Source organism: Saccostrea echinata, unplaced genomic scaffold, assembly GCF_033153115.1.
Source record: "Saccostrea echinata isolate AGI-Se365-2 ecotype Australia unplaced genomic scaffold, CSIRO_AGI_Sech_v1 ptg000022l, whole genome shotgun sequence".
Classification (NCBI taxonomy): domain Eukaryota; kingdom Metazoa; phylum Mollusca; class Bivalvia; order Ostreida; family Ostreidae; genus Saccostrea; species Saccostrea echinata.
Genome location: NW_026889771.1, coordinates 4,493,860 through 4,516,153, shown reverse-complemented (window position 1 = coordinate 4,516,153; position 22,294 = coordinate 4,493,860). Strand labels below are relative to the sequence as shown.

At 32.1% G+C, this 22,294-nt stretch overlaps 1 protein-coding gene across 1 annotated transcript; it reads right to left on the bottom strand.

The window, feature by feature from the left end:
- Window positions 1-541: 541 nt before the first annotated feature.
- LOC133190262 (general transcription factor 3C polypeptide 3-like) lies at window positions 542-21,232 on the bottom strand. The gene is made up of 27 exons (XM_061325773.1): window positions 21,055-21,232; window positions 19,953-20,199; window positions 19,479-19,676; window positions 18,794-18,807; window positions 16,455-16,569; window positions 15,849-15,925; window positions 15,600-15,714; window positions 14,496-14,671; window positions 13,219-13,306; window positions 12,882-12,940; window positions 12,433-12,545; window positions 12,151-12,238; window positions 11,330-11,476; window positions 10,297-10,477; window positions 8,722-8,750; window positions 8,490-8,619; window positions 7,279-7,350; window positions 6,609-6,661; window positions 6,128-6,232; window positions 5,734-5,820; window positions 5,493-5,591; window positions 5,155-5,230; window positions 4,409-4,533; window positions 2,721-2,808; window positions 2,152-2,222; window positions 1,541-1,652; window positions 542-1,120 (listed from the first exon to the last, which is right to left on the bottom strand). Exons 1-26 carry the CDS (start codon window positions 21,220-21,222, stop codon window positions 1,542-1,544), a joined length of 2,832 nt encoding a protein of 943 aa, XP_061181757.1. The 5' UTR covers window positions 21,223-21,232; the 3' UTR covers window positions 542-1,120; window position 1,541.
- Between the last annotated feature and the right edge of the window lie 1,062 nt (window positions 21,233-22,294).

Below are 22,294 nucleotides of genomic sequence, written 5' to 3'. Positions count from 1 at the left end.
TGTTAAAATCTAACTTTCTTCCACTAAAGATGTTCTTGATTGGTTGAAAAAACTATCCAATAAAACACCGACACACTGTTTGGACTTCTGCAACCACGTTAAAGTAATTCATCGATTTTTTAAAAATGCTTTCAATTCAGCCCAAATTAGAATCTCGTTTTATCGGTTGTTACATTCAGAAAACAAATATCTCCCTCATAAAGTTTCCTGTGCTTCAAAATGTAATATCTGCTTGCCTACCAAAAAAAAAAAGTCATTAATCAGAAATTTATATTTTATTTCCAAATTAATAAAGCTACTTACGAAATAATGATTGGTTTATATGCGTTTCTGTCCGTTTGTGTAGACGCTTGTGGAACCGACTGTGTTTATTCCTGTCTTGTATTATATGTCTCCTTTAACTTACCTAATTTTGAATCGAGTTCTGTATTTTTTTAATTCATAAGATTTGATCTGCAACTGCACATCCAATACACATATTTATACTGTATTTTACTTGCATGGAAGTGATAGAACTCAAATTAGAAAGCAAACATAGAAGCATTCTTGCAGATTTTATTGGTCAACCCTAATTCTTCAGTCTGTGTTGCATTTGAAAACAATGATGTCATGACATCCAAGAAGCTATATCAATATTTTCTAAGCAACTCGATTTACATGTATTTCTTACTCTGTTATTAATCCTTAAAAATGTAATCTTATTATTCAATTCTCTAAGGAAGGGGGAAGGGAGATTACTTAATTAGTAACACCATCCCTTAACTTTTCAGACTGTGTCCTAAAAAGAGATCAGAAATCTTATACAGCTTAAACTTCTATGGTAATCTAACAAAATTGATACAACTCGTGAACACTCAAACGATACGTCTACGGTTTCTCTCCACTTTTGCTGTCAATCTCATATTTACCCTGCACACACAGTGAGGTCAAGGTCACAGCTCATCCAATCAGAATTTAATCTGATCTGTGCAATTCATTTCTCAACATTTATGCAAGTTCCATATCGGTCAATTTCTACTTCATAGCTTGTAGAAGCGCTGCTGGAAGAATCTGTAAGTGACGATGTGTTCCAAAGTTATCTTAACTGCTGTTGTGTTTCCAATATTACCACCGTTTTTCACTGCAATATCAATTAAGCTTCATTGACTAAACAAATTACTGTAGGCCAACACAATAAAATGATTTCTTTGGTTGTTAGTATGGGAATTAATATTGCAGCTGTTGCAGAAAAAAATACATAACCCACTTAGAACCCACCTAAGTGGGTTATGTAAATTTTTTCTGTGATAGCTGCAATGATAATTTCCGACATAACAAACAAAAAATTGTTTTAATGTTTATATTTTTGTCTATATATATGATCATATAAATATGTAGTTAACTTCAATTTCAAGATGACGGGCAAATTCTTAAAGCATGTCACCATCAGGTCAATAAAGTTTCTCAGTTAACATTCAATATGCTTTGTAAATTTCCCAAAATCTTTTTGATGGATTACAGGATCTTTACAGGAAATTTCCCTAACTCTTGTGGTTTATACCTCAGATGACTAGGTACTGGTGCATAACTTGTCTGGCCAGAGCCTCAGACCCACTTGTTTTGTAGATCAAAACCAGGTTATAAGCTAGCTGTCGGGTCAGGTCAAACCGATTCTGTTACAAGAAAAATAAAAAATTATCATATTAAAATTAATAACATACTAATCTCAAAGTTCTTAACATTAAAAAAAAAATATACGGTGCCAACAATTACTGGGGACATAATGTTTCTATGTCTATGTTTTGAAAGACATACAGAAAGATAATTCTTATTGCAAATCACAAAATATGAACAATATTCCTACAAGGTGGGAAAATTTTTTCCTGAAAAAATTTAACATCTATGCTGAATTTTTAAAATATATTAAAATCAAAGGTATTCCTAAAATCAAAATACATGTATTGTTAACAGGAAAAAATTCCTGAATTAATAAAAAAAAAAGTTTCTTGGATGTTAAAAAAAGTTCTGTGTAGGGCCATTTTTAGCCAGTCACTAGGGAGAGGGCAAACAAACAATTTTTTAAAGATGGCCTAAATAAGACAAAAATGATTTCCGCCAACAGCACATGAATGATATCAAGATTGTAATGTAATTTCTGTGTAATATACAAACCTCCTCATCCTCCACCATTGGGGGAAATGTAAGACCTTTTTTGTAGTAATGGACAGCAGCATAGGTCAGTCCTACAAGAATCAAAATACATGTACCGGTATTATAAAGTTGACTGTATACAATTTACAGTGTCAGCATCAGTAAACAGGCACCAAATCAAAAAACAAACAAACAAACCACTTCATTTTCTTCTTTACAAAAATTGAAGAGTTAATGATTTTCTTTCCTTCCTCTTTCATGATAATTTGCAATGAATTCTTTGTAATTTTATCAATTTTTCACTTCAATGACATTGTCTGTAATACTGCATACAGGGAAATTTTTGCCTCCGTTTTAATTTTGCCCCTTTCGTCCTACTCACAGGTGGGCGAATTTAAAACGGGATGAATTCAAAAAACACAGTATAATTTTCTAAAACTGAACTGTGATTGGGCGAATTTAAAACAGGGCAAAATTATTTGCAGATGTGAAAGGGAAAAAATAACACGAAACAAAAATAACCCTGTATACAGTAGATAAGCCTCTATAAACTTCTTCATCACATAACAAATAACAAATATTTTTCCTACCCAGCTGATGTAGGGCTCTCCCGATGTTATAATAAGTCTCCTGGCACTCTCCCCTCAGCTCTTTGTAGTTGTTAAGAAAGGAAAGACCCTAAAAATAAAGCAATGCAATACACACTAGTAAGTTATCACTACAAATAAATGGTCTTTCTGAATACTGTTGCCCTTGTCATATGTGTAAATAGTCTAGGGGCCAGCAGCTAAGCTAACCACAATTTAAACTGCAAGTACATCTAAATATTCATGAATAGAAATTCTAACATTTTTTGTTCCAGAGAAGAATTTTCAAAGAACTCTTTTTTTTTCTTTTGTACAAGTACAAATGTATACTGAATTTAAGGTATTCAATGTATAACGACCATATTTTGTATCTAATAAATGAATGGTCCTATATTTGTAATTATGGTATCATTTTGATAGTGTTGTGAAATAAAAATACTCCACCAAAGAAATTTAAATTTTTTTTATTATTGTCAAATTAATTGCACTTTGAATTTTACATTAAAGTCTATGGGCAATGCATGAGTTATTAGAATATTGTAAAAAGTATTTAGAATATTGTAAAAAGCTCTTGGTGAAAATATGCATACACTCTCTCATTATTAAAATATGAAATAAAATTAATCATTTACCACAGATATTTTGACAAAATTAAAATTTTCTTCTTTGCATCAAGGGCAGATAACTCTTCAAAAACTTTAAAAGTGCAGAATGACCAGCTTCTTATATGTTATCAGTCATGTGAATTTGGTTCATTGCACTTTCATCGTTATCTAGCAATGCAATTTAAACTAGTTTAAAATGATTCAAAATTCTTCAAAATCCCTTCATTATACATTGAATACCTTAAACTACAGTGACCCTACTCTAGCCCTTTATTTCTGCAGTATATAGAAATGTTAACAATTTTATATGTACTTAACATGAAACCATTGATATTCTCAAGTTTTTTTTAAATAGAATATTTTATGTTTGAGAATTTGTACAACCTATTTGCCCAATAATTGCTCTGAATTGAACGAGGTTGAACTGCAGTACAGGTACATGGAGATCCTCTCCCATTACACACATATGTGTAAATTGACACAACTTTCTGTTTTTGAAAAAAAAAATAAATAAATGAAAAATGCTTTTATTCACCACCATGTAAATAAGTGAACCTTCCACTGTAACCCAATTCTACACTAGAGATCATGATTTGACCAATTTTGAATCACCTCTACATAATGATCCTTACACATGAATATGAATTTGACAAATTTCATCACTGTTCTGACTTTTCAAAAGAACTCTCCGATATATTCTTGTGTTAAATTTTAAACTCCATTTGTGACCACATCCTAGCCTCAAGGATCAGGATTTGATAATGAATTTATCCTATAAAATAAAGCTTTAAAGTCTGGTCATGTCTGACTTCTAGTTCTAGTGTAGAAGATTTATTATTAAGCCAACCATATTCATTGTTTTCATCACCTCCCCTAGGAGGGGGTCTTGGTCCTCTCCTAGGTGGGGGCCTTGGTCCTTTATTTGTACAAACAGAATAACCTTAAGTTAACTTAAGAATGCTTTGTTCCATTTTGATAGGAAAAAAAATTGGCCAGATGATTCTGGAGAAAAAATTGAAAATGCGATAAAACATATTACAACATAGAGAAACTTTCTTGTGAGCTAATAACAGAACAGAAACCTACCTGAGTAAACAGGGAATGCTTTTTAGAAGAGAATTTTTGGCCTGCCAGGTGGATGAATGTGAGGCCTATAAGGAGGTTCACAAGGGGGTCTTCAGGACAGTTCCTCAGTACAGCCACATACTCTCCTGGAAAACCCATTATGTAGTACATCAGTCAACGCTTGATAATATCACAGATTACTGTATGTGTAACCAGTATTTAAAAAAGCAGGCTTCATATTTTAGTGGCTTTGACACAGGCAAGGATGAGATAATTCACGAATACTGTTAATAAAACGTTAAATGAATACAATACACGATGCGAAGATCTTTAGTGCTAATTCATGGTTACACCAACCACTCCATACCAAGTTATTGTGCTAAATTTTGAATGCTGTAAACATACTTTTTTCCATGGGTCACACAGGGTTATAATTCCATGGAATCACAATTTCTGTTACATCTGCATGTTGACAATTACAGTGATATCTTACTTTAAGTACACTGGGACAAGTTTAAGCAGAAAATTTGTGCTATGAAAAAGTCTTTCTGTTCAATATCAAATGTTTTTTTTCTTAATATAAGCCTATGTGTTTAAGGAGATCCAACTCCATCTATTACAGTTATATGAACTTATTTGCTTTCATAATCTGGATAAAATCAAACGAGCCTGAAGCAGAAATACAAGATATAACCATTTTATGACAATATGTACATATACAAACATGCTATATGTACCTTTTTTTGCCAATTAAATTTCTCACTCACCAAGAGCATATTTGTAGGTTCCTGATATTGCTGCATTATGGCCATTTAATAATTCAACTGGAATATGATCTGGATTCTGAAAAATCATTTATCTATTAAATGATCTATTAACTAAGAGTTCTACCATGTTTGAAAAGATTTTTATAAAATAAGTTAGGATAGCACACCATTAAACTTTCATAAGTAAAAGTATGACAAAATAATAATAAGAGGTAAGTTTTATCAAGGTTTATAGCATTTAAGTAAAACTAAGTAAAATTCTGTTTAATTTACTTGCATACATATATCTCACTACACAAATTGTGTGTCTAGTTGTAGTAAGAACATTTCATACTAACACTTAAAAGATATCGGAGACAAAAGCGATTATGTCTGTTCTCTGTTGATATCAGTAAAACCTGGTTAAGTAAATTCCACACTTGATTCTTGTTCCCTTCCTACAAAATAACACAATAAATTACTCACAAAATAACACAATAAATTACTCACAAAATAAAACAAATAAATTACTCTCAAAAAGGACACAAAAAAAGAAACGTAACTCAAAAGTTACAGCAGCTGAAGAAAGATTTTTCTTACCTTAATACAAATTTCCCTCATATGACTGAAGGCAAAGTGTTCATTTCTGGTAAGTATACATGCCAGTAAACACATGAACTCTGCTTGCTACGAAAGAAAATGCAAAATAATTTATCCTTCTTGACATTAATTTTTTTTCAGAATGGTAGGGGCGGGGATACTAAATCTATAATATGTGAATATGTCACTTTATGAAAAAGAATTTATTCCATATGGTTGCATACACAAAGCTTTATATTTGTTTTTTTTTTTCATTATTGCTTCATGAAACATGCTAGCATATATACAAAGTTTTGTGTTATATCTTTGTCCTATAATATTTATATTTGAATAGGTTCATTTGATAAGGGTTATCGCTCCCCTTGACTGATGAAGTGAGTAGATTTCAGGTTACCTTGAGTTTCCTGGGTTCAAACAGAAAGTAAGGACAGGACATTCCAAGGGTGGTTACTTCTAGAAGGTCCTCATACTTCTTATTGTTAAACAACATCTCACACAACTATTAACAAATATATAAACAAATAAACATGTACATTTACATGTATCCTAATGGCATTATAGAAAAAAAATCAATTTTTTTCCATTATGGTACTGTAAATCTCTTATTTATTTGTGAAAACTCTATTTTCGCATAATAATCAAGACCAACTGCTTGCGAAAAATTCATTCTCATGTATATATTTTTTAAAAAATTGATTGTATACAAGAATTTGTGTTTTTGTCTCACTTATACATGTAAATACCATATGACTTTCTCGCAAATATAAGGTGTCATGAAAATTTGGTGATCCACAGTATTTAAAATTTCACTGCATATAAGTACATATACATTAAATGAAAAGTATTTAAAATATATCTATATTTCCAGATCCTACCTTTACAAACAAGTCCCATAAATCATCAACAGGTATATCTGACTTCATGCTTTCTAAAAAAAAAATTTTTAAAAAAAGATACCATGGGGTTGATGAGCCATAATACTCACATGTTACCTTATTTAAATTAAAATATACCTGTATACACATGTGTATTTTCTAGTTATGCTTATATGACCATACATACATAAGTAATTATATATGTCCAGTATATGATGGGAACATATTCTTTTACTGTAATTACAGATATTCATCAATAAATTGCGAGAATTAAAGTCTTCTACTTCTTTATCAAAAGGATATTTAAAATGAATTTAATCATTTGTCAAATTAATACATGTATAATCCAATCCAATCCAACTCAATCATGAACTTTAACTTGTGTATAAATTAAGATGCCACTACACCATATAACAAATTGGAATATCATATTGCATGTAACACTTTGTATCCCCAATTGTAGCCAAAATTTGGCCCCTAGGATTGTGATTTGAGTTCATTTGTTATTTACTTTAGTCAGAAATGATCTCCAGATTGACAATTTTTAAGCATTTAAATTAGAGACAGAGGAGGAAAGCACAAACAACTACTTGAATATGAAATCATATCCAATCAAAGAGCAAGACAGATCATATGTATCGTTAATTTTCAACGTATTCCTCTTATTTACCTTTAAATCCTGATTTGAAATGATCGTTAAGAGTCTCTATCCTGGTTTTATTAGATCTGCAACAATACACAGCTGAAATTAAACCAAATACATGCAAATATGATTGTCTTAGCGTACATTATGATTCCATACATTTTAAATTCTATTAATCATGACTTTTTATTAGTGTTGTCAACGAGTACCCGGTTAACTGTCCAATGATGCGAGTATCGGTTAGTAAAACTGCTACTCAGTTACTCGGATAAATAGAATTTTACATATTAATTATATGAATCGGTAGGAAAAATGTAATTTTGTTTATAAATTTCCCTATTTAATTTAATGTTATTTAACTTCAGACTCTACCTAGCGTTTTACAAATATGATCGACTTGTTTTGATTATTTCACAGTTTATCTAATTGGTGGCTTTGATTGCCAAAGGGTATACAGTTTTGAAGAATTGAGTTAATTATAATTATCACACATTAATCTGTGCTACATGATTAAAGAGGATGCCGCCACATGCATTAAAAACGTGGATATATTTCAAAAGAATGGCTGATTTAAAATCCGTAAGGCGTAAAATATTTGAAATGAAATTAACATACACAGGTGGGACAACAAATATGCTAAATCGCCTCAGACTAATCTCTGCAAAAAATTACAACATATGAAGAATATCCCGCAAAACAGCAACCTATTAGGGGGTGTTCGAGAGCAAATTTATTTAGAAGATATTGTGTATTTTTAATTATAAATAAAGCTAATATGCAGTGCACTTGTGTTTTACATGTATAGAAATTGTAACATTGTTACATATATTTCAGTTACCATTGAGTATATACATCGCGAACAAGGATGTTTTGAGGTCTGAAGAAAAACCATCCGAGTAACCAGTTACTCGATCGGAAAAGTAAGCGAGCAACCGGTTACTAAAAATCGTCTGATTTGACAACACTACTTTTTATATTTATTCCCACAATGATTCAGAATGCTTTCAAACTAGTGTAGTAATCAATGTCTAACAGATTCCACAAATATAATCCTACTCAAAAGTAAAGCATAGCTACTTAAAACAGGTAAAGGCACCAAAACAACATACAAATATCTATACCCTGGTACAAATATTTAATGAGGAAACACATATCAATTTCTTTGGGGGGGGGGGGGGGGGGGGGGACTCTGCAGCAGTTTTTCACGTCTACCTCTCAATACATGTAGGTGCACCTACCTTTGATGAAATCTGGGTCGTTCAGATCCTTGAACATGTTAAACAGCAGTAATTTACAAGTATGATGAAATTCATCAAACTTTCCCTGTGCATGCAATAGCATACACTTGTGCATCAGCAGAGATTTCTCCTGAAATTCAACAAATCAATTTATTATTATAAGTTTGAGAGTTTCTGAACAAATTTTAGCCAAAATATTGCACTTGAGGATAGATATCAAAGTAATTAGTACCTGTTTGGTTAATAAAGCATCCGATTCATCTGTAAAGAGAATTAGATCACATCAGTTTGATTACAGCTTATACTGTATACTGTATACACTGTCTAATACATGTACAAGCTTGATGAACAAAACATACACATGTACGTTTTTAAAAAGCAGAGTAGCATTGCTTTGCTTCTCAAATGAAAAATTTTCAATCCTTTAATAACCTACATAGAGTACGAGGGTTGTTAGAAAAGTTCACGGACACGGTGATTTATGGGAAATTCATTAAAGAATGACGTATTCTGTAAACCAACTTTTATTCGCCTGCGAGAAATATTTGCGAGTTTTACGACCTATTTTAACTTGCGAATATGAATCGCTGCGAAACATTTATTTTGCTTTGTATTTGTAGAGAATGTTTCCTCAGTCGCAAAAATTAATCGTCGCAGATTCATTTCAAACTGACGAATCGCTAATAAAAGTTGACGCGAATAATAGTTCGTTTACAGTATTTGATTAAATTATTATCTTTTATTGATACATCAAAAGTTTACAAAAAATCGGGGCTATTTATTAAAGTTTTGAAAAACACACAATGCTTTTTACTTTGCAGTCATAGGATTCAGAGCAACCACTTAAAATTTTAGTGAAGTAAGGTGACGTGACAACCTGATTCCAACCTGTCAATCTTTTACACTTTTGAATATCTTTCAAATCTAGACTATTCATGTCCTTTTCCCATTTAAAAATGCATTACTGAGATAGCAAGATATGTTACTTTTCCTTTTATAAAATGTCATTTTTGGGGTATCTGATGTCAGTGAGATCCTGAAATCACTGTCTACGCACTTTACCGTTCGTGTACGGAAACGATGCAAAATTCATACAAGCAATGTCCAGGCAATAAGTGGGATATCACAGGAGTTGATTTTCAAAAAATTTCAATCATTATATCCTTGAAAAGCTGTTACAAGTTGAACACTTTGGTACTAGGTACATTTAGGCAATTCCCAGCAGTGTCTAAAAACATTTTAGTCTCTTTTGGGCATTTTGGGCAGTTTTAAACAGCTTGCTGCTTCAAGACGTTCAATGACGTTGCCATTCTTGACTCTATTTTTATGCATTGATCATGATTAATTAGCTATAAAACAATCATAACTTCTCCAATTTAATTCAAATTTTTTTCAAATGCTTTTAATAAATATCATAGTAACAGATGAAATATCAGAAATCTTTATGCACTAAAACTGTGCAATTTTATAATTTCACAAAAATGTTATATAATGAAAAAGTGCAAAAATGTGACTTGCTCCAAGAGGCATATTTTATCTTAATGATATAGCTGTATATTTTTTAAAGATCATCGGAAAAGATCAAATTTTTGTATATCTATGGGAAAATACAAATATTTTTTTTTTATTTGCAGTGTAACTGTTCTATTGAATTCATGCTAACAGCATGCGTACAATATTTGTCCGAAAAACTTTTCCAACAACCCTCGTACATCTGTACATATTGCATCAAAGTCCTTTCTCCATGTACTTCTCTTCTAACTTCTAGCAGTGACTTTGTCCTATTTAAGTCTTTTAATGTTCTTACCCCTGTGCAGCGCTCTTAATGCCTCCTCATGTTTCCCTAGATGTTGCTGTAGCGTAGACAGAGACATCCTGGCCCCGATGTGGGAAGGAGCCATCTCAACAACTTTACTGTAGGCCTCCTCTGCCCTCTCTAAATCACCAAGGGAGTTTAAACACTCTGCAAGTCGCAACCACACAGCAGCCTTTAAAAAAAAAGAAACCACCCAGCTGCCTATTACTAAAAAAAATTGCATCCATATAACAGCCTAAAAATACTGGGGTTTGTTTTACAAAAGAACTTACGACTAAGGCCTAAAGCTTCAGGTGATTGTAAAATCTTGCAAATTAATGATTTAATTACAAAATGCCAGCATAAATATATCTTTCTAAATTCTTTTTAGAAAGATTAAAACCCATTTTCAAATTTAACAAAAAAAGGAAAGATATTTGCAAAATTGCATTTTGGTCTTAGTCCTATGTTCTTTTTTTTTAAAACAGGGCCCTGGGACATTACAGCTGCCCTAAAAAAAACACATAGTCAAAACCATCTCAACAGGATAAGGGTTAAATTACTTTGTATTAGCTCTGTGTGAACGCTAAGCGAAGCCAATTCGAATTAAATTTGGACACATGCGTAATGGCAAAATTAAGTCACATGCCACATGTCGGTGGTCAGATATTGGGTACTTATGCTATTTTTTAGTGAAAAACAAAGGAAAATTATGTTAATCACTGAAATGTGTACAGACACTATGACAGTATGTCAAATCTGATCTGCTCTGAACAATGCAACATGATTTGCAAATGACATCATAATAACATTACTGAATAGTCTTACTGTAGAAATAAAATTTCAATTTGCATTAGTTTACTTCACATTAGCTGTCGTGTGAACGCAATTTAATTTGCATTAGTTTAATTCACATCATTTTACTTTGCATTAATTTACTGCAAATTAAACTCTCCGTGTGAACAGGGCATAGGTTTAATATCCAGTATGTACATATACATATATGTTGTGCATGTAGTTGTATGTTATACATTTACACACTTACCAGATTATAATTTTCTGAGCAGACCAATCTCTGTAGAATGGGTTTTGCTTCTGCGTAATAGCCCTGGTCAATGTAGGCTTCTGCGACGTCTAAATATAGATCTCCTACGTCCTCCACTTCCTCTTCAAACAATGGAGTGACAACAACCTACAGGTATAAACATTAGCAATGTTACAACAACCTATATGTAGAAATGTTCCATCACTTCCATGGTGAAATCGTCTAACAATAGAGTCACAACAACCTACACATATAAATGTTACATTTGTAGCATTGTTCCATGGTGAAATTGTCTAAATGACACATCCCCATTCTTAGTACTTGTACAATATATATCCATCACTTTAATTTTTGGACTTCTATTATAGAAAAAATTTTCAGAACATTTTCAAAAGCAAAATTTTGTTTGGACACCACATCATAATGATCACAACCTTCTATAAGATACAAGTTAGTTTTCGAATGATATTGCTTAAAGAAAGAAATTTCCCACTATAAATTTTAAATAACCAAACTAGAAGACATGAAAGGAAATTTGTCTGACACTGAATATGAACATAATGAACAGTACATTTTTACCTCACATCATATTATTTTTACAGAACTGATATACTGTCAGTGTTAAAATATATTACCTGTGCCATACATCATTTTATTTTTACAGAACTGATACACTGTAAGTGTTGAGATATATTACCTGTGCCACACATCCTATTATTTTCACAGAACTGATATACATGTATTGTAAGTGTTGAGATATATTACCTGTGCCACACATCATATTATTTTTACAGAACTGATATATTGTTGAGATATATTACCTGTGCCAATGTATCCAGTTTGTTCTGTATCAGACATATTCCAAGTTTAACCCTCAGGTCAATGGGAAGTAGTTCTGGTATACTTACTCTAAATAAAAGGGGTACGTTTGTTAGATAACCTCTCTTAACATTAATATTGATACTTCAGACTGATAAAAACTATTATTCAACACCCCCCCCCCCCCCCCCCCCATCCCTACCCCTTTCCACTGTTAAAAATTTATATGAATTTCACAAAGGTTTTTTTTTAAACTAGTTATTTAAAATAAAATACAATCTTACGAGGCAATTTGGACAGCACCATTTTCTATTAGTGAGACATTAAGAGCAACCTCCCTGCTCCATTCTCTATCAATGTTTAAATCAAACACAACACCACAGTGGTTCACCAGCACCTGATCAGTGTAACAATCAAAAACAAAAAAACTTTCAATACAGTTAGAAAATGCAAATGGGGACTGTAAATGTAAAAACATTTGCATGGGAGCAATGTACATCAAAAGTACTCTTTCATATTTTACATGTTTAATATTAACATTTTTGCCTCCTTTATATCTCAAAAAGGAAAAAATCATATGATAATTTAATAGGGAAAATGCATAAAAAATAATCTTTAAAAAAGTATACATACATGTATTAATATAAATTATAACCTTGAACACTGTACTTTAACAGTGTGTTTAAACAATTACAGTTAAATCTATAAAATTCACACATTTCTAAAAATGTACCTCTATTGCTTGAAGAAACATCTTGTGTGCAATCAAGAGCTCCATAAATAAATTCACATCTAAAATAAACAATATCTGCAAGGCTTCAATTACATTCAAGACATGGCATTATCTACCAGTAGGGTACTGGTATACATTTTTTTTTCTGATGGCAAATTTTGTCTATTGTCTGAGGAGTAACTGAGGAGTAACTTGGATTTGTTTTGCTTTTATTTTTTTTAATTTTTTTTTTAAGTTTTTAAATTATGTAAAGTACTGTGAACTTTTCTGCTTTATTTCTTGAAACATTGACACAAATTGTGTGTAATTCAGAACCTACTAAAGACAGAAAACTCACCCTCTGCTGCAACACTTTCTGAGTTGGCTTCAAATGCATTCTTCATGGTTTCCATTGCTGACACTTTATCATCATCCTCATAATAATGCTGAAAATTTTAGGATTCAAACTGATATACATATTCACATACAATACATATATGTTATACATTGTACAATGTACAATATTAATGTTCGTCAAGTGTAGTTTAGATCAATGTTCTTCATAAAAATCTTTTATTAATCATTCTGTTATGAAATATTTTGCTGCATGCAGTTTCTATTTTCATAGTTTTTGTTGCAGATTGAAACAATAAATTTCTGACCTGTGTTTGACTTAACCTATATAATGAACAGATAACTTTTAAAAATTTAGAGAGAGTGAAATTAACAAGAGGCTCATGGGCCAAAATGCTCACCTGAGTCACAATGACCTTACTGTTCTACATCAAATTTTTTCCAACATATTCCTATTTAAAACTTTGATCACTATTGTGGCCCCATCCTATTCCTGGGGGGTCATGATTTAAAAAAAAAAACAAACATGAATTTGATCTACATTACATGAGGATGCTTCCATATCAATATGACTAATCTGTTATCATGACCTTGATTTTCTTGATAAGAAAATTTTAAATGATTATTCCTATGTAAAAATTTTGATCACCTATTGTGGCTCCACCCTATCACACAAGGGCTATGGTTTGAACAAACTTGACGCTACACTATATGAGGATGCTTACATATTGATATGACTAATCATGCCTCTGCTGTTCTTGAGAAGAAGAAATTTAAGATTTTTTCCTGTGTATTTTTATGTAAAACTTTAATCATCCAATGTGGCCCCACCCTACCCCGGGGGTCATGATTTGAACAAATCAAAATCTACATTATATAATGAAGCTTTCACATAAGTTTCAACTTTTCTTGCCTAGTGGTTTTAGAGAAGATTTTTTGAAAGATTCCATTAAATTTTCACTAATTCTTAATTATCTCTCCTTAAGAGAAGGTATGGTCCTTCATTTGAATAAATGTGAAATACCTTCACCCAAAGATGCTTTGTGTCAAGTTTAGTTAAAATTGACTCTGTGGTTCTGGAGAAGATGAAATTGTGAAAAGTTTACAATGACAACAACAACAACAGACAATGGACAAATTTTGATCAGAAAAGTTCATTTAAGCCTTTGGTTCAGGTGAGCTTAAAAGTAAGAAAAAAAAATTGTTTTGACATTTAAAGTTTAAAAGTAACCATGACTGAAATGAAACTGTAAAAGTAATGCACCCATTATTTAGCCCTACCTTTGTAATTGTTCTAGCAATTTCCATGTACCGATCCCCATCATTAGGGGGAGCAATTTTCATCATGGCTTTGTAACCCTCTAAGGCCTTCTTCTTTTCCCCTAACTCCTCATATAACTGACTTCTACTCCAGTATATGTCAATGTTAGTGGGATCCTGGGGATCAGCTCGTATTGCTACAAGATCAAAAGTATGTCATATAAAGGCTTGATATGATGTAAATACAAATGTTTTATAGAGGGACCCAATGTGGAGCTTATACATGTATCATTCATCCTAACTTCAGTCAATTTGAAGTGAGAAATGCAATTCATTTGAGGAGGAAATAGTCTTGCTTTGGAGTTGACACAAATGGACAAAAATAAGATGAATAGAACCCCATCCTACTTTCTTTAATGGAAGTTCATCTAAATAAAAATGCTATAGACAATGTTAATGCACTGACAGAGAATAACCACCAAAAATAACTAGAACTGTTCTAATAGGACTAATACCGCTGCCGGAAAACCAAAAAAGAGCTCACTTTAAAATAACTTAAAAAAGAACTCTGCCATCTTTCTAAATCTTTCTTAATCTTGTGGAAATTTTAAAATTGAATGGAGGTTGTAACACCTCTGAGTACAAAAATCATGCATAGTCCAAACATAAAAATTTCATGGCCTAAAGAACATTTAACTTCTCAGTTGGGTGAATTTGACTTTATGCAAACAATTTTTGCATAGAATCATGACATGGTCACATGCCACATATGACATGACCTTGTCATAATGACCTTTGATCAGGGTCATGTCATATCCTATGGTCATTATCAACCCTTAGGGCAATATGATCTTTGGAAATTATTTCATAATAAAAGTATGTAATGGATAACAATTTCATATTTCAAACCTTGTGACCTTGACATTGTCCAAATGACCATGGTATAGGGTTGTTACACACTCTTTCGTCACAAACAACCTTTGTATTCAGATTGATCAGCAAACAGACAGATGGGGTGATTCCAGTATAATACTGTACAAATTTGTTGGAACTTTCCTCTGAAATTTAATATTATTTAAATAAGAGCTCTCAAAATAAGCTGATATTTTTACAAAGTCGCAGTACCTTTACTATAACAAATGACAGCCTGCGATTTATCCTCCAGTTCCAAACTCAACTCAGCCAACCTTATCCAGCTGTCACGGTCCACTGGGTTCAAGTACGCTGCTATTAAACTATACTGAAAGTGAAACCACCAACATTTACATAAATGTTAGTTAAAGTAAATCTGTATTTTTAACCTTCATAGAAAATTAACTTTTTCTCCCTTCAAAATTGTAGTTGATAAAGTTAAAAAAAAAAATAACTGAAAACCTGCAGAGATTTCTTGAGATCCCCTTGATCTTCGTAAATCATGCCTAGTGTCTGAAAAGGCAGGTGTGCCTCTGGAGCTAGAGTTACATGTAAATAACAGATCTGTATTAAATCTTCATAAATCATGTCTAGTGTCTGAAAAGGCAGGCCTGCCTCTGGACTGAGGGTTAAAATATCAAATCTTTATTAAACTTAAAATTCTGAATGCTCCCTTTGGTAAATTCTTGTGTTGTAAAACATAAATTTTATAAAACTGCCTAACTTTGCTTCATCTTTTTTGACAATGAACTGTTCTAAATAACCCTGATAACTTTAAAGAAGTAACATGTAATCTTAAGGAATCTTGAATTTTTAGTATTATATAAACATGAAAGCATTTTTCACTTTCAGGGTTTTTAAATGACTTGAAGTCCTGCCAATTTATAACAAACTTCTAGTTAAAAGCTGCTAAGATTGAGCTTTATAGAAACATATTATATTCTCCAAATTTGGGGGGAGGGAGTTAACATTACATGTACAGTGTTTCAAAATTGTTAACAAATTTTTCAGGAAATAAAATACATTTGTTAGGTTTCAAATACATTGTACGCTGAACAAAGATAGTACCCATCCTTATGATGTCCAGACAAATTGAAATGGCTTTCTCGTGATCTCCTTTTGCGTAGGTCAGGTTAGCTTCTCCCATGAGCCCTTCCAGATGTGCTGGTAAATCACTATATTTCTAGAATAAACAAAATATATCAAAGGCGGGCCTATTAATTAACTTGAATGGGAAATTTTCATTTCGAGATGTCTTAAGGATGTACAACACACCTACCCCAAAAATTTCCTGTCGTTTAATTTTCGCTATTTTTGTATATCTTATACATGACAATATCTGCTATGTGTATGTACATTTTGGTCAAAATCGTTCAAGCCGAATTTGAACAGGAAGTTCCTAAAGTTACCCCCCTTTGGCTGATCACGAGTACAAAAAAAATTCAACAAACTAACTATAAAATCCCTTATTTTAAAATATTTGAGGTTAGCCTAGCTGTCAAAATTTGCTGAATCGTTCGTTTAACTATTAAACACACAAACAAAGTGAATTTGTAAAGGTACACTTCGAGAAAAACGATTTTGAAGAATTTAAACTGAAAAACTATGGTTCATTTTTGCATTGAAAAATGCGTGATTTTCAAATGAAATATTTTTTTATGAAAAAATCTGTCGTTTAATTTTGAAAAAAATTATTACTTCTTGTAACTGATGATCAAAATGTTCTTGATAATTTTTTGAAAATTTTTTAAACAACGCGTTTTGAATTTATAGCGGAAAATCTACCCCCCCTCTCTCCGTAAGTTACATTTCTCACAGCGTCTTTCAGACTTGGGACGAAAACAATGCTATGATTCTACAAATACAAATAAAAATTCCTATAGCTGGAAAGAATATTTTACTTAAAAAATGTAATGTACATTATATTTATCACAAATATAAAACTTTACATCTGCATTTAAATGAAGATGAATAAGCAATTTCTTCAATTTTAAAACCCCCCCCCCCCCCTCCATTCTTCTCTGCAATGCAGTATCTTGGAAAAAAAAAAACATCGGTTACGTCTGCATGATAAATATAATTGGCATATTGAACTCCTAAAGTAATGTCCTTTATTCGTGTATACAGATTAGATATTGACTATATACTAATATTTTTTTATTCTAAGTACTATTTTTTTTTTTTTGTATTTATATTTAGTAAAACCATTTTTCTAAGGATTTTATGACCACGTGTCCGGTTTGGAGTTCATGCACACAGGTGCAGTTTCAAACCTTTATATGACCTACTTGCATTGAATATTATTTTTTAAGTGAACCAACAGTGGTGTATGTACAACTCTCTTGTGATGAAAATGGAATATATGTACATTTAGGTTTTAAATTATTTCTGTTTTCAAACGAGAGGGGTGCCCCCACCCCCCTCGGATATTGTATCCTCCTGTTGTTTCAATGAATGGAATGGAAATGATGTATTTGTCCATGTTAACTTCAATCGTACCAAATTGTAAATTATTTATCAGTATTAAAATTTTTCATGTTAATCATCTACAATGGTATCATCTACATTGGTATCAATCGTTTTGTTTTTATTCGAGGAAATGCGAACTGATACTGTTTACAGTAAAAGATTTTCTCAGTGGGATGCAACCGTTGTATTAATTTCAGTAAATAATTTTAAACTGTTGATACTTACTTTAATTTGTATAAACTTTGGCTTTTAGTTCTTGTGTTCCTTGCAACACACTGTAAAATCTTTAATATATCTGTGTATTTGTGAGGGAAAAAACTCATAATTCTTCGGAAAACAGGAGGAATAACTCAGCTAAGGGGAGGAAAGACATTTTTAGAGTTGTTTCTCTTTGACTGACCTTCTGAAAACGGTTACTCTTTTTCATTTTTTTTTTCAAAGAAAAGAAAAGAAAGAAAATGTTTATTTTCGTAATATGATAATATTTAAACATACCGGTAATATTTATTCTCAATGTTATGCGGCCGATTGTAACGGGAAAAAGCAATGTAGAGTACCATTAACATTTTTAGATTAAAAAAATGCCTTAGTGTATATCATAAATACAATATTAAAGAATTAATTAACTAAATTTAAATTAAAGAAGTTTAGGGAACCTGTCCTTTTTTTCTTTTTTAATGGAGGGGGGGGGGGATTTATTGCAATTGCGCAAATGATCAAGGATAGGATTTGGTATTCCTAAAGAAACCACAATAAAAAAAATCTATTCTATTTTTTTTTTTTACATTAATTACATCAGGATCGTATCGCTCGTCATTTTGACGCTTCGTAATTAACGTCAAATTTAACGTTATGTTAAACATTTTATTGAAATCGCAAGAGTTATCTCCCCCAGTGTGTTGTACGTCTTTAAGTCAATATGGTTGTTAAAATCTTACCTTTTTCTTTTTACCTGCAATAAAAAGACAAAAATCTCTTTTAGTAAGTATAACAAAATTTGATTAAAAAATTATGTAGAACTAAAGCAATTTTTCTTTGATAGAGCTTTTCAATATTTCATTTATAATACCTTAATGAGTTGTAGACACACCACATCATCAATACATGTATCAAAATTAAGACATGATCAGTAAAACATGAACTTTTTGAATTTTACAAGCAATGTAAGGTTATTGCTGCAGCAATATACAGTTGAACTTCAGTATCTTGAACACTGATATCTCGAATACCATGGATATGTCAAAATGATTTGGAAGTCTTAATATATTTTACCCTCAATATCACAAATCTTCGGATATCTCAAAGTTTTTGCTCGGTTCTATCGAGTTCGAGATAGTGAGGTTTGACTGTATGTCTTCAACAGACTCAATCTTGACAGTGGTTACACTCACAGAAGCTGATAAGATACAATAAATTTCTTCCTAAGAATATGCAATAAGCTACTTTAATTATAAAGTACATGTGATCCTGAGGTGAGTTATAAAGAAATGTTCCTCCTCCCCATCACCTTAAAGGTAAACAACTTCACAGAAACAAAGTCACTGGAAGACAGATAAATGGACCCCCCCCCCCTTCCTTAAATCTCCACACTAGATAGGTAAATAGTAAAATAAGTATACACACGAGTTTTCTTTTTTGGAGACTTTTCATCAGTGTCCTCTGATTGACTGGTGCTCTCTACTGGTTTTTCCTCCTGTGTTTCCTGTTTTGGCATGACAACATCTGTCACATGGATTGTCTGTATGACATTATCTAGGTCAACAGGAACATCTTGATCACCAGATTCCATCAGTTCACTGAACTCAGCAAAACTGATCTTTCCTGAAACAACCAACAAAATTTGTTCAGTATATAAAAACCCTTGTAAATCAAATAAAATGTAACAAAATATCAGTTTATGTACAAAAAATTAATCGGCATAATTTCAAATACTTACACCATAATTATTATTTGTTTGTTTTTTTCTAATTAATAAATCTTACTTAAGTAAATATGTTAACTCATTTTTACAATATTTTTGAGTTTCTAGAAAAGCTCTATGTAATTTGGCGGAATAAAATCATTTTCTGTTCATTGAGTAACTGTAACCATGGTAACCTGTCAGGTATTGTAATGTTGGTTCTATTCCTGGCATACTGAAATTGGTTTCTTGGCCATCATTGGCCTGCACAAACTGATAACTGGAGGGTCCTGGTTCTGTCACTACACTGAGGTTCTGCAGTTCATCAACTGTTGTCATTTCTATAAACTGACCAGCTTCATCTCTAGGCTGGTCAGATGATATCGTTGCCAGCAGCCCTAAGTTGGCTAATTGATCAGCTGGTACCTCTAAAAACTGTACATTCTGGAATGGTCAAATGATGATATGTATGAATACTAATAAAATTATAATGATATACTGTTATATCAGGGCTCTTTGATTCTTTAAAATTGGAGTTCATATAGAATCCAAATTGCTGTGTTCTCTCCATTTGGATATATACACTTAGTTTTTTGATGCCCCTATATTAGAGGTTAAAAAGTTATCTATATTAGATGTAACTTAAACAGGTCTAGTCCAAAGACTATTTCTACCTACGTAGCTATTAATAGCTACGTAGGTATTTAAACCTACCCAAAGTAGCTATTTTTACCTACTTTTTGCATTACTTGCATTTTGTGGCCAAACGGCCGAACGGCGCAACATGGTGAGTACCAAATTTCTTGATGTGGTCACACTGATGATGAATACAACAACATTTTGGCCAAAAAATGATTACTTCGTAAATTAACAATTTTGCATTCAATACTATGCAAAATTGTTAATTTAAGAAGTAATCATCTTTTGGCCAAAATTTTGTTGTATTCATCATCAGTGTGACTGTATCAAGAAATTTGGTACTCACCATGTTGCGCTGTTCCGCCACAAAATGCAAGTAATGCAAACAGTAGGTAAAATTAGCTACTTTGGGTAGGTTTAAATACCTACGTAGCTATTAATAGCTACGTAGGTAGAAATAGTCTTTGGACTGGACCTGTTAAAATACAAAGTTTAGCAAGACAAACAATTGGTTACAACAAAATTTTATCTTAAGGTATGTCAGTAAAACTCAGGCCTGACCTCTTATCTATTTTGTAGAAGAAGAGTATTCAGTTCAATGGCTTAATCAAAATATTTTACATTGCTTATTTCAGAGCTTCATGTATGATCAGAAAATACCTCTGCCTGAAAGATGTCTGCACTTATATTGAATTCATTGTTGTCAGTTGATTGACCAGCAGTCTCAATGATAGTATATGTCGTTAAAGGTTCTCCAGATATTTGTGGGACACCATCATCAAAATTTTCTATAGAAATATGAATGGGTTTTCTTTCATCGCCCGCCATATTTACATCTCACATGCGGAACATCGAAAAGGTTCCCTGGATTCTAATGAAAAGTCAAGAGAACATTTTTTAATGTTCTTGACCCTTGCTTTAGTAATTCGTTCATTGGTTATTCGCTTAGCATGTGCGCCGCTTCAGCAAGAAATTTAGTTTCTTTTCTTCTTGTTTACGCTGATTTAATCACGTCATTAACTGATGACCAGAAAATAAAGATGACTTCAGCCAGATTTCTGTAGCTTGTGGAATGAGATCTCGATTTTCAACACAAAACATTACAAAAGAAATCCCTGAAACAAAATTGAATCTGCATCACATGGAGACGTCGTTAACATACATGTATTTATTTTTAGTAATCATAGTTCTGTTGCTGTGTTAGGGTTTATCAAGGGATTTTCCTTTTTTTCATTTTGATCTACCTTGAAATGCTTATACATGTACATAAAAAATTGACATCTGCAGGTAGCCCTGTCGTTGTTTATGATTTTATATAGTTATAAGTTTCATCACTGTTTAAAAATGATTCTTTAGAACATGAATGACACATAATACTGTAAAAATTATCTCCCCTTGGTGAAGGACATGAACATAAACTTGAATGCCCATCGCCCAAAGAGGCCCAATGGTTCTTAATACAAAGTGAAAGCTATATACATGTATATAAGGTTGTGATGACACACAACAGACAGACAGACGGATACGCCAGGCATTGTTCGATTATAGAGAGAGATCGAGAGAGGATCCTTTTGCTTATGGAAATAAAAAAAGAAAGCGAAGTTTAAAGAAAGCATAATTATAACATTAGAGATTAGGTGTAGTTCGATGGACATGTTTTCGAAAAGGAGTGGGGGTGGGGGCAAAATTTGAAACGCAAAAAAAAAATCTAATCCATGCTATCAGTCCAAAAAATTGCTTCAACAAACGATTTATATATTTTTAAAAAATCCCATCCAGCTTGAACTGCATGTAGGAATTCTTATAAAATGTTTGATATCTTTTACTGATTGTATAGTAAGGATTAGACGAACGTGTCACATAAAAAATAATAATACATGTAAAGGCGAGTCGAAAAGGC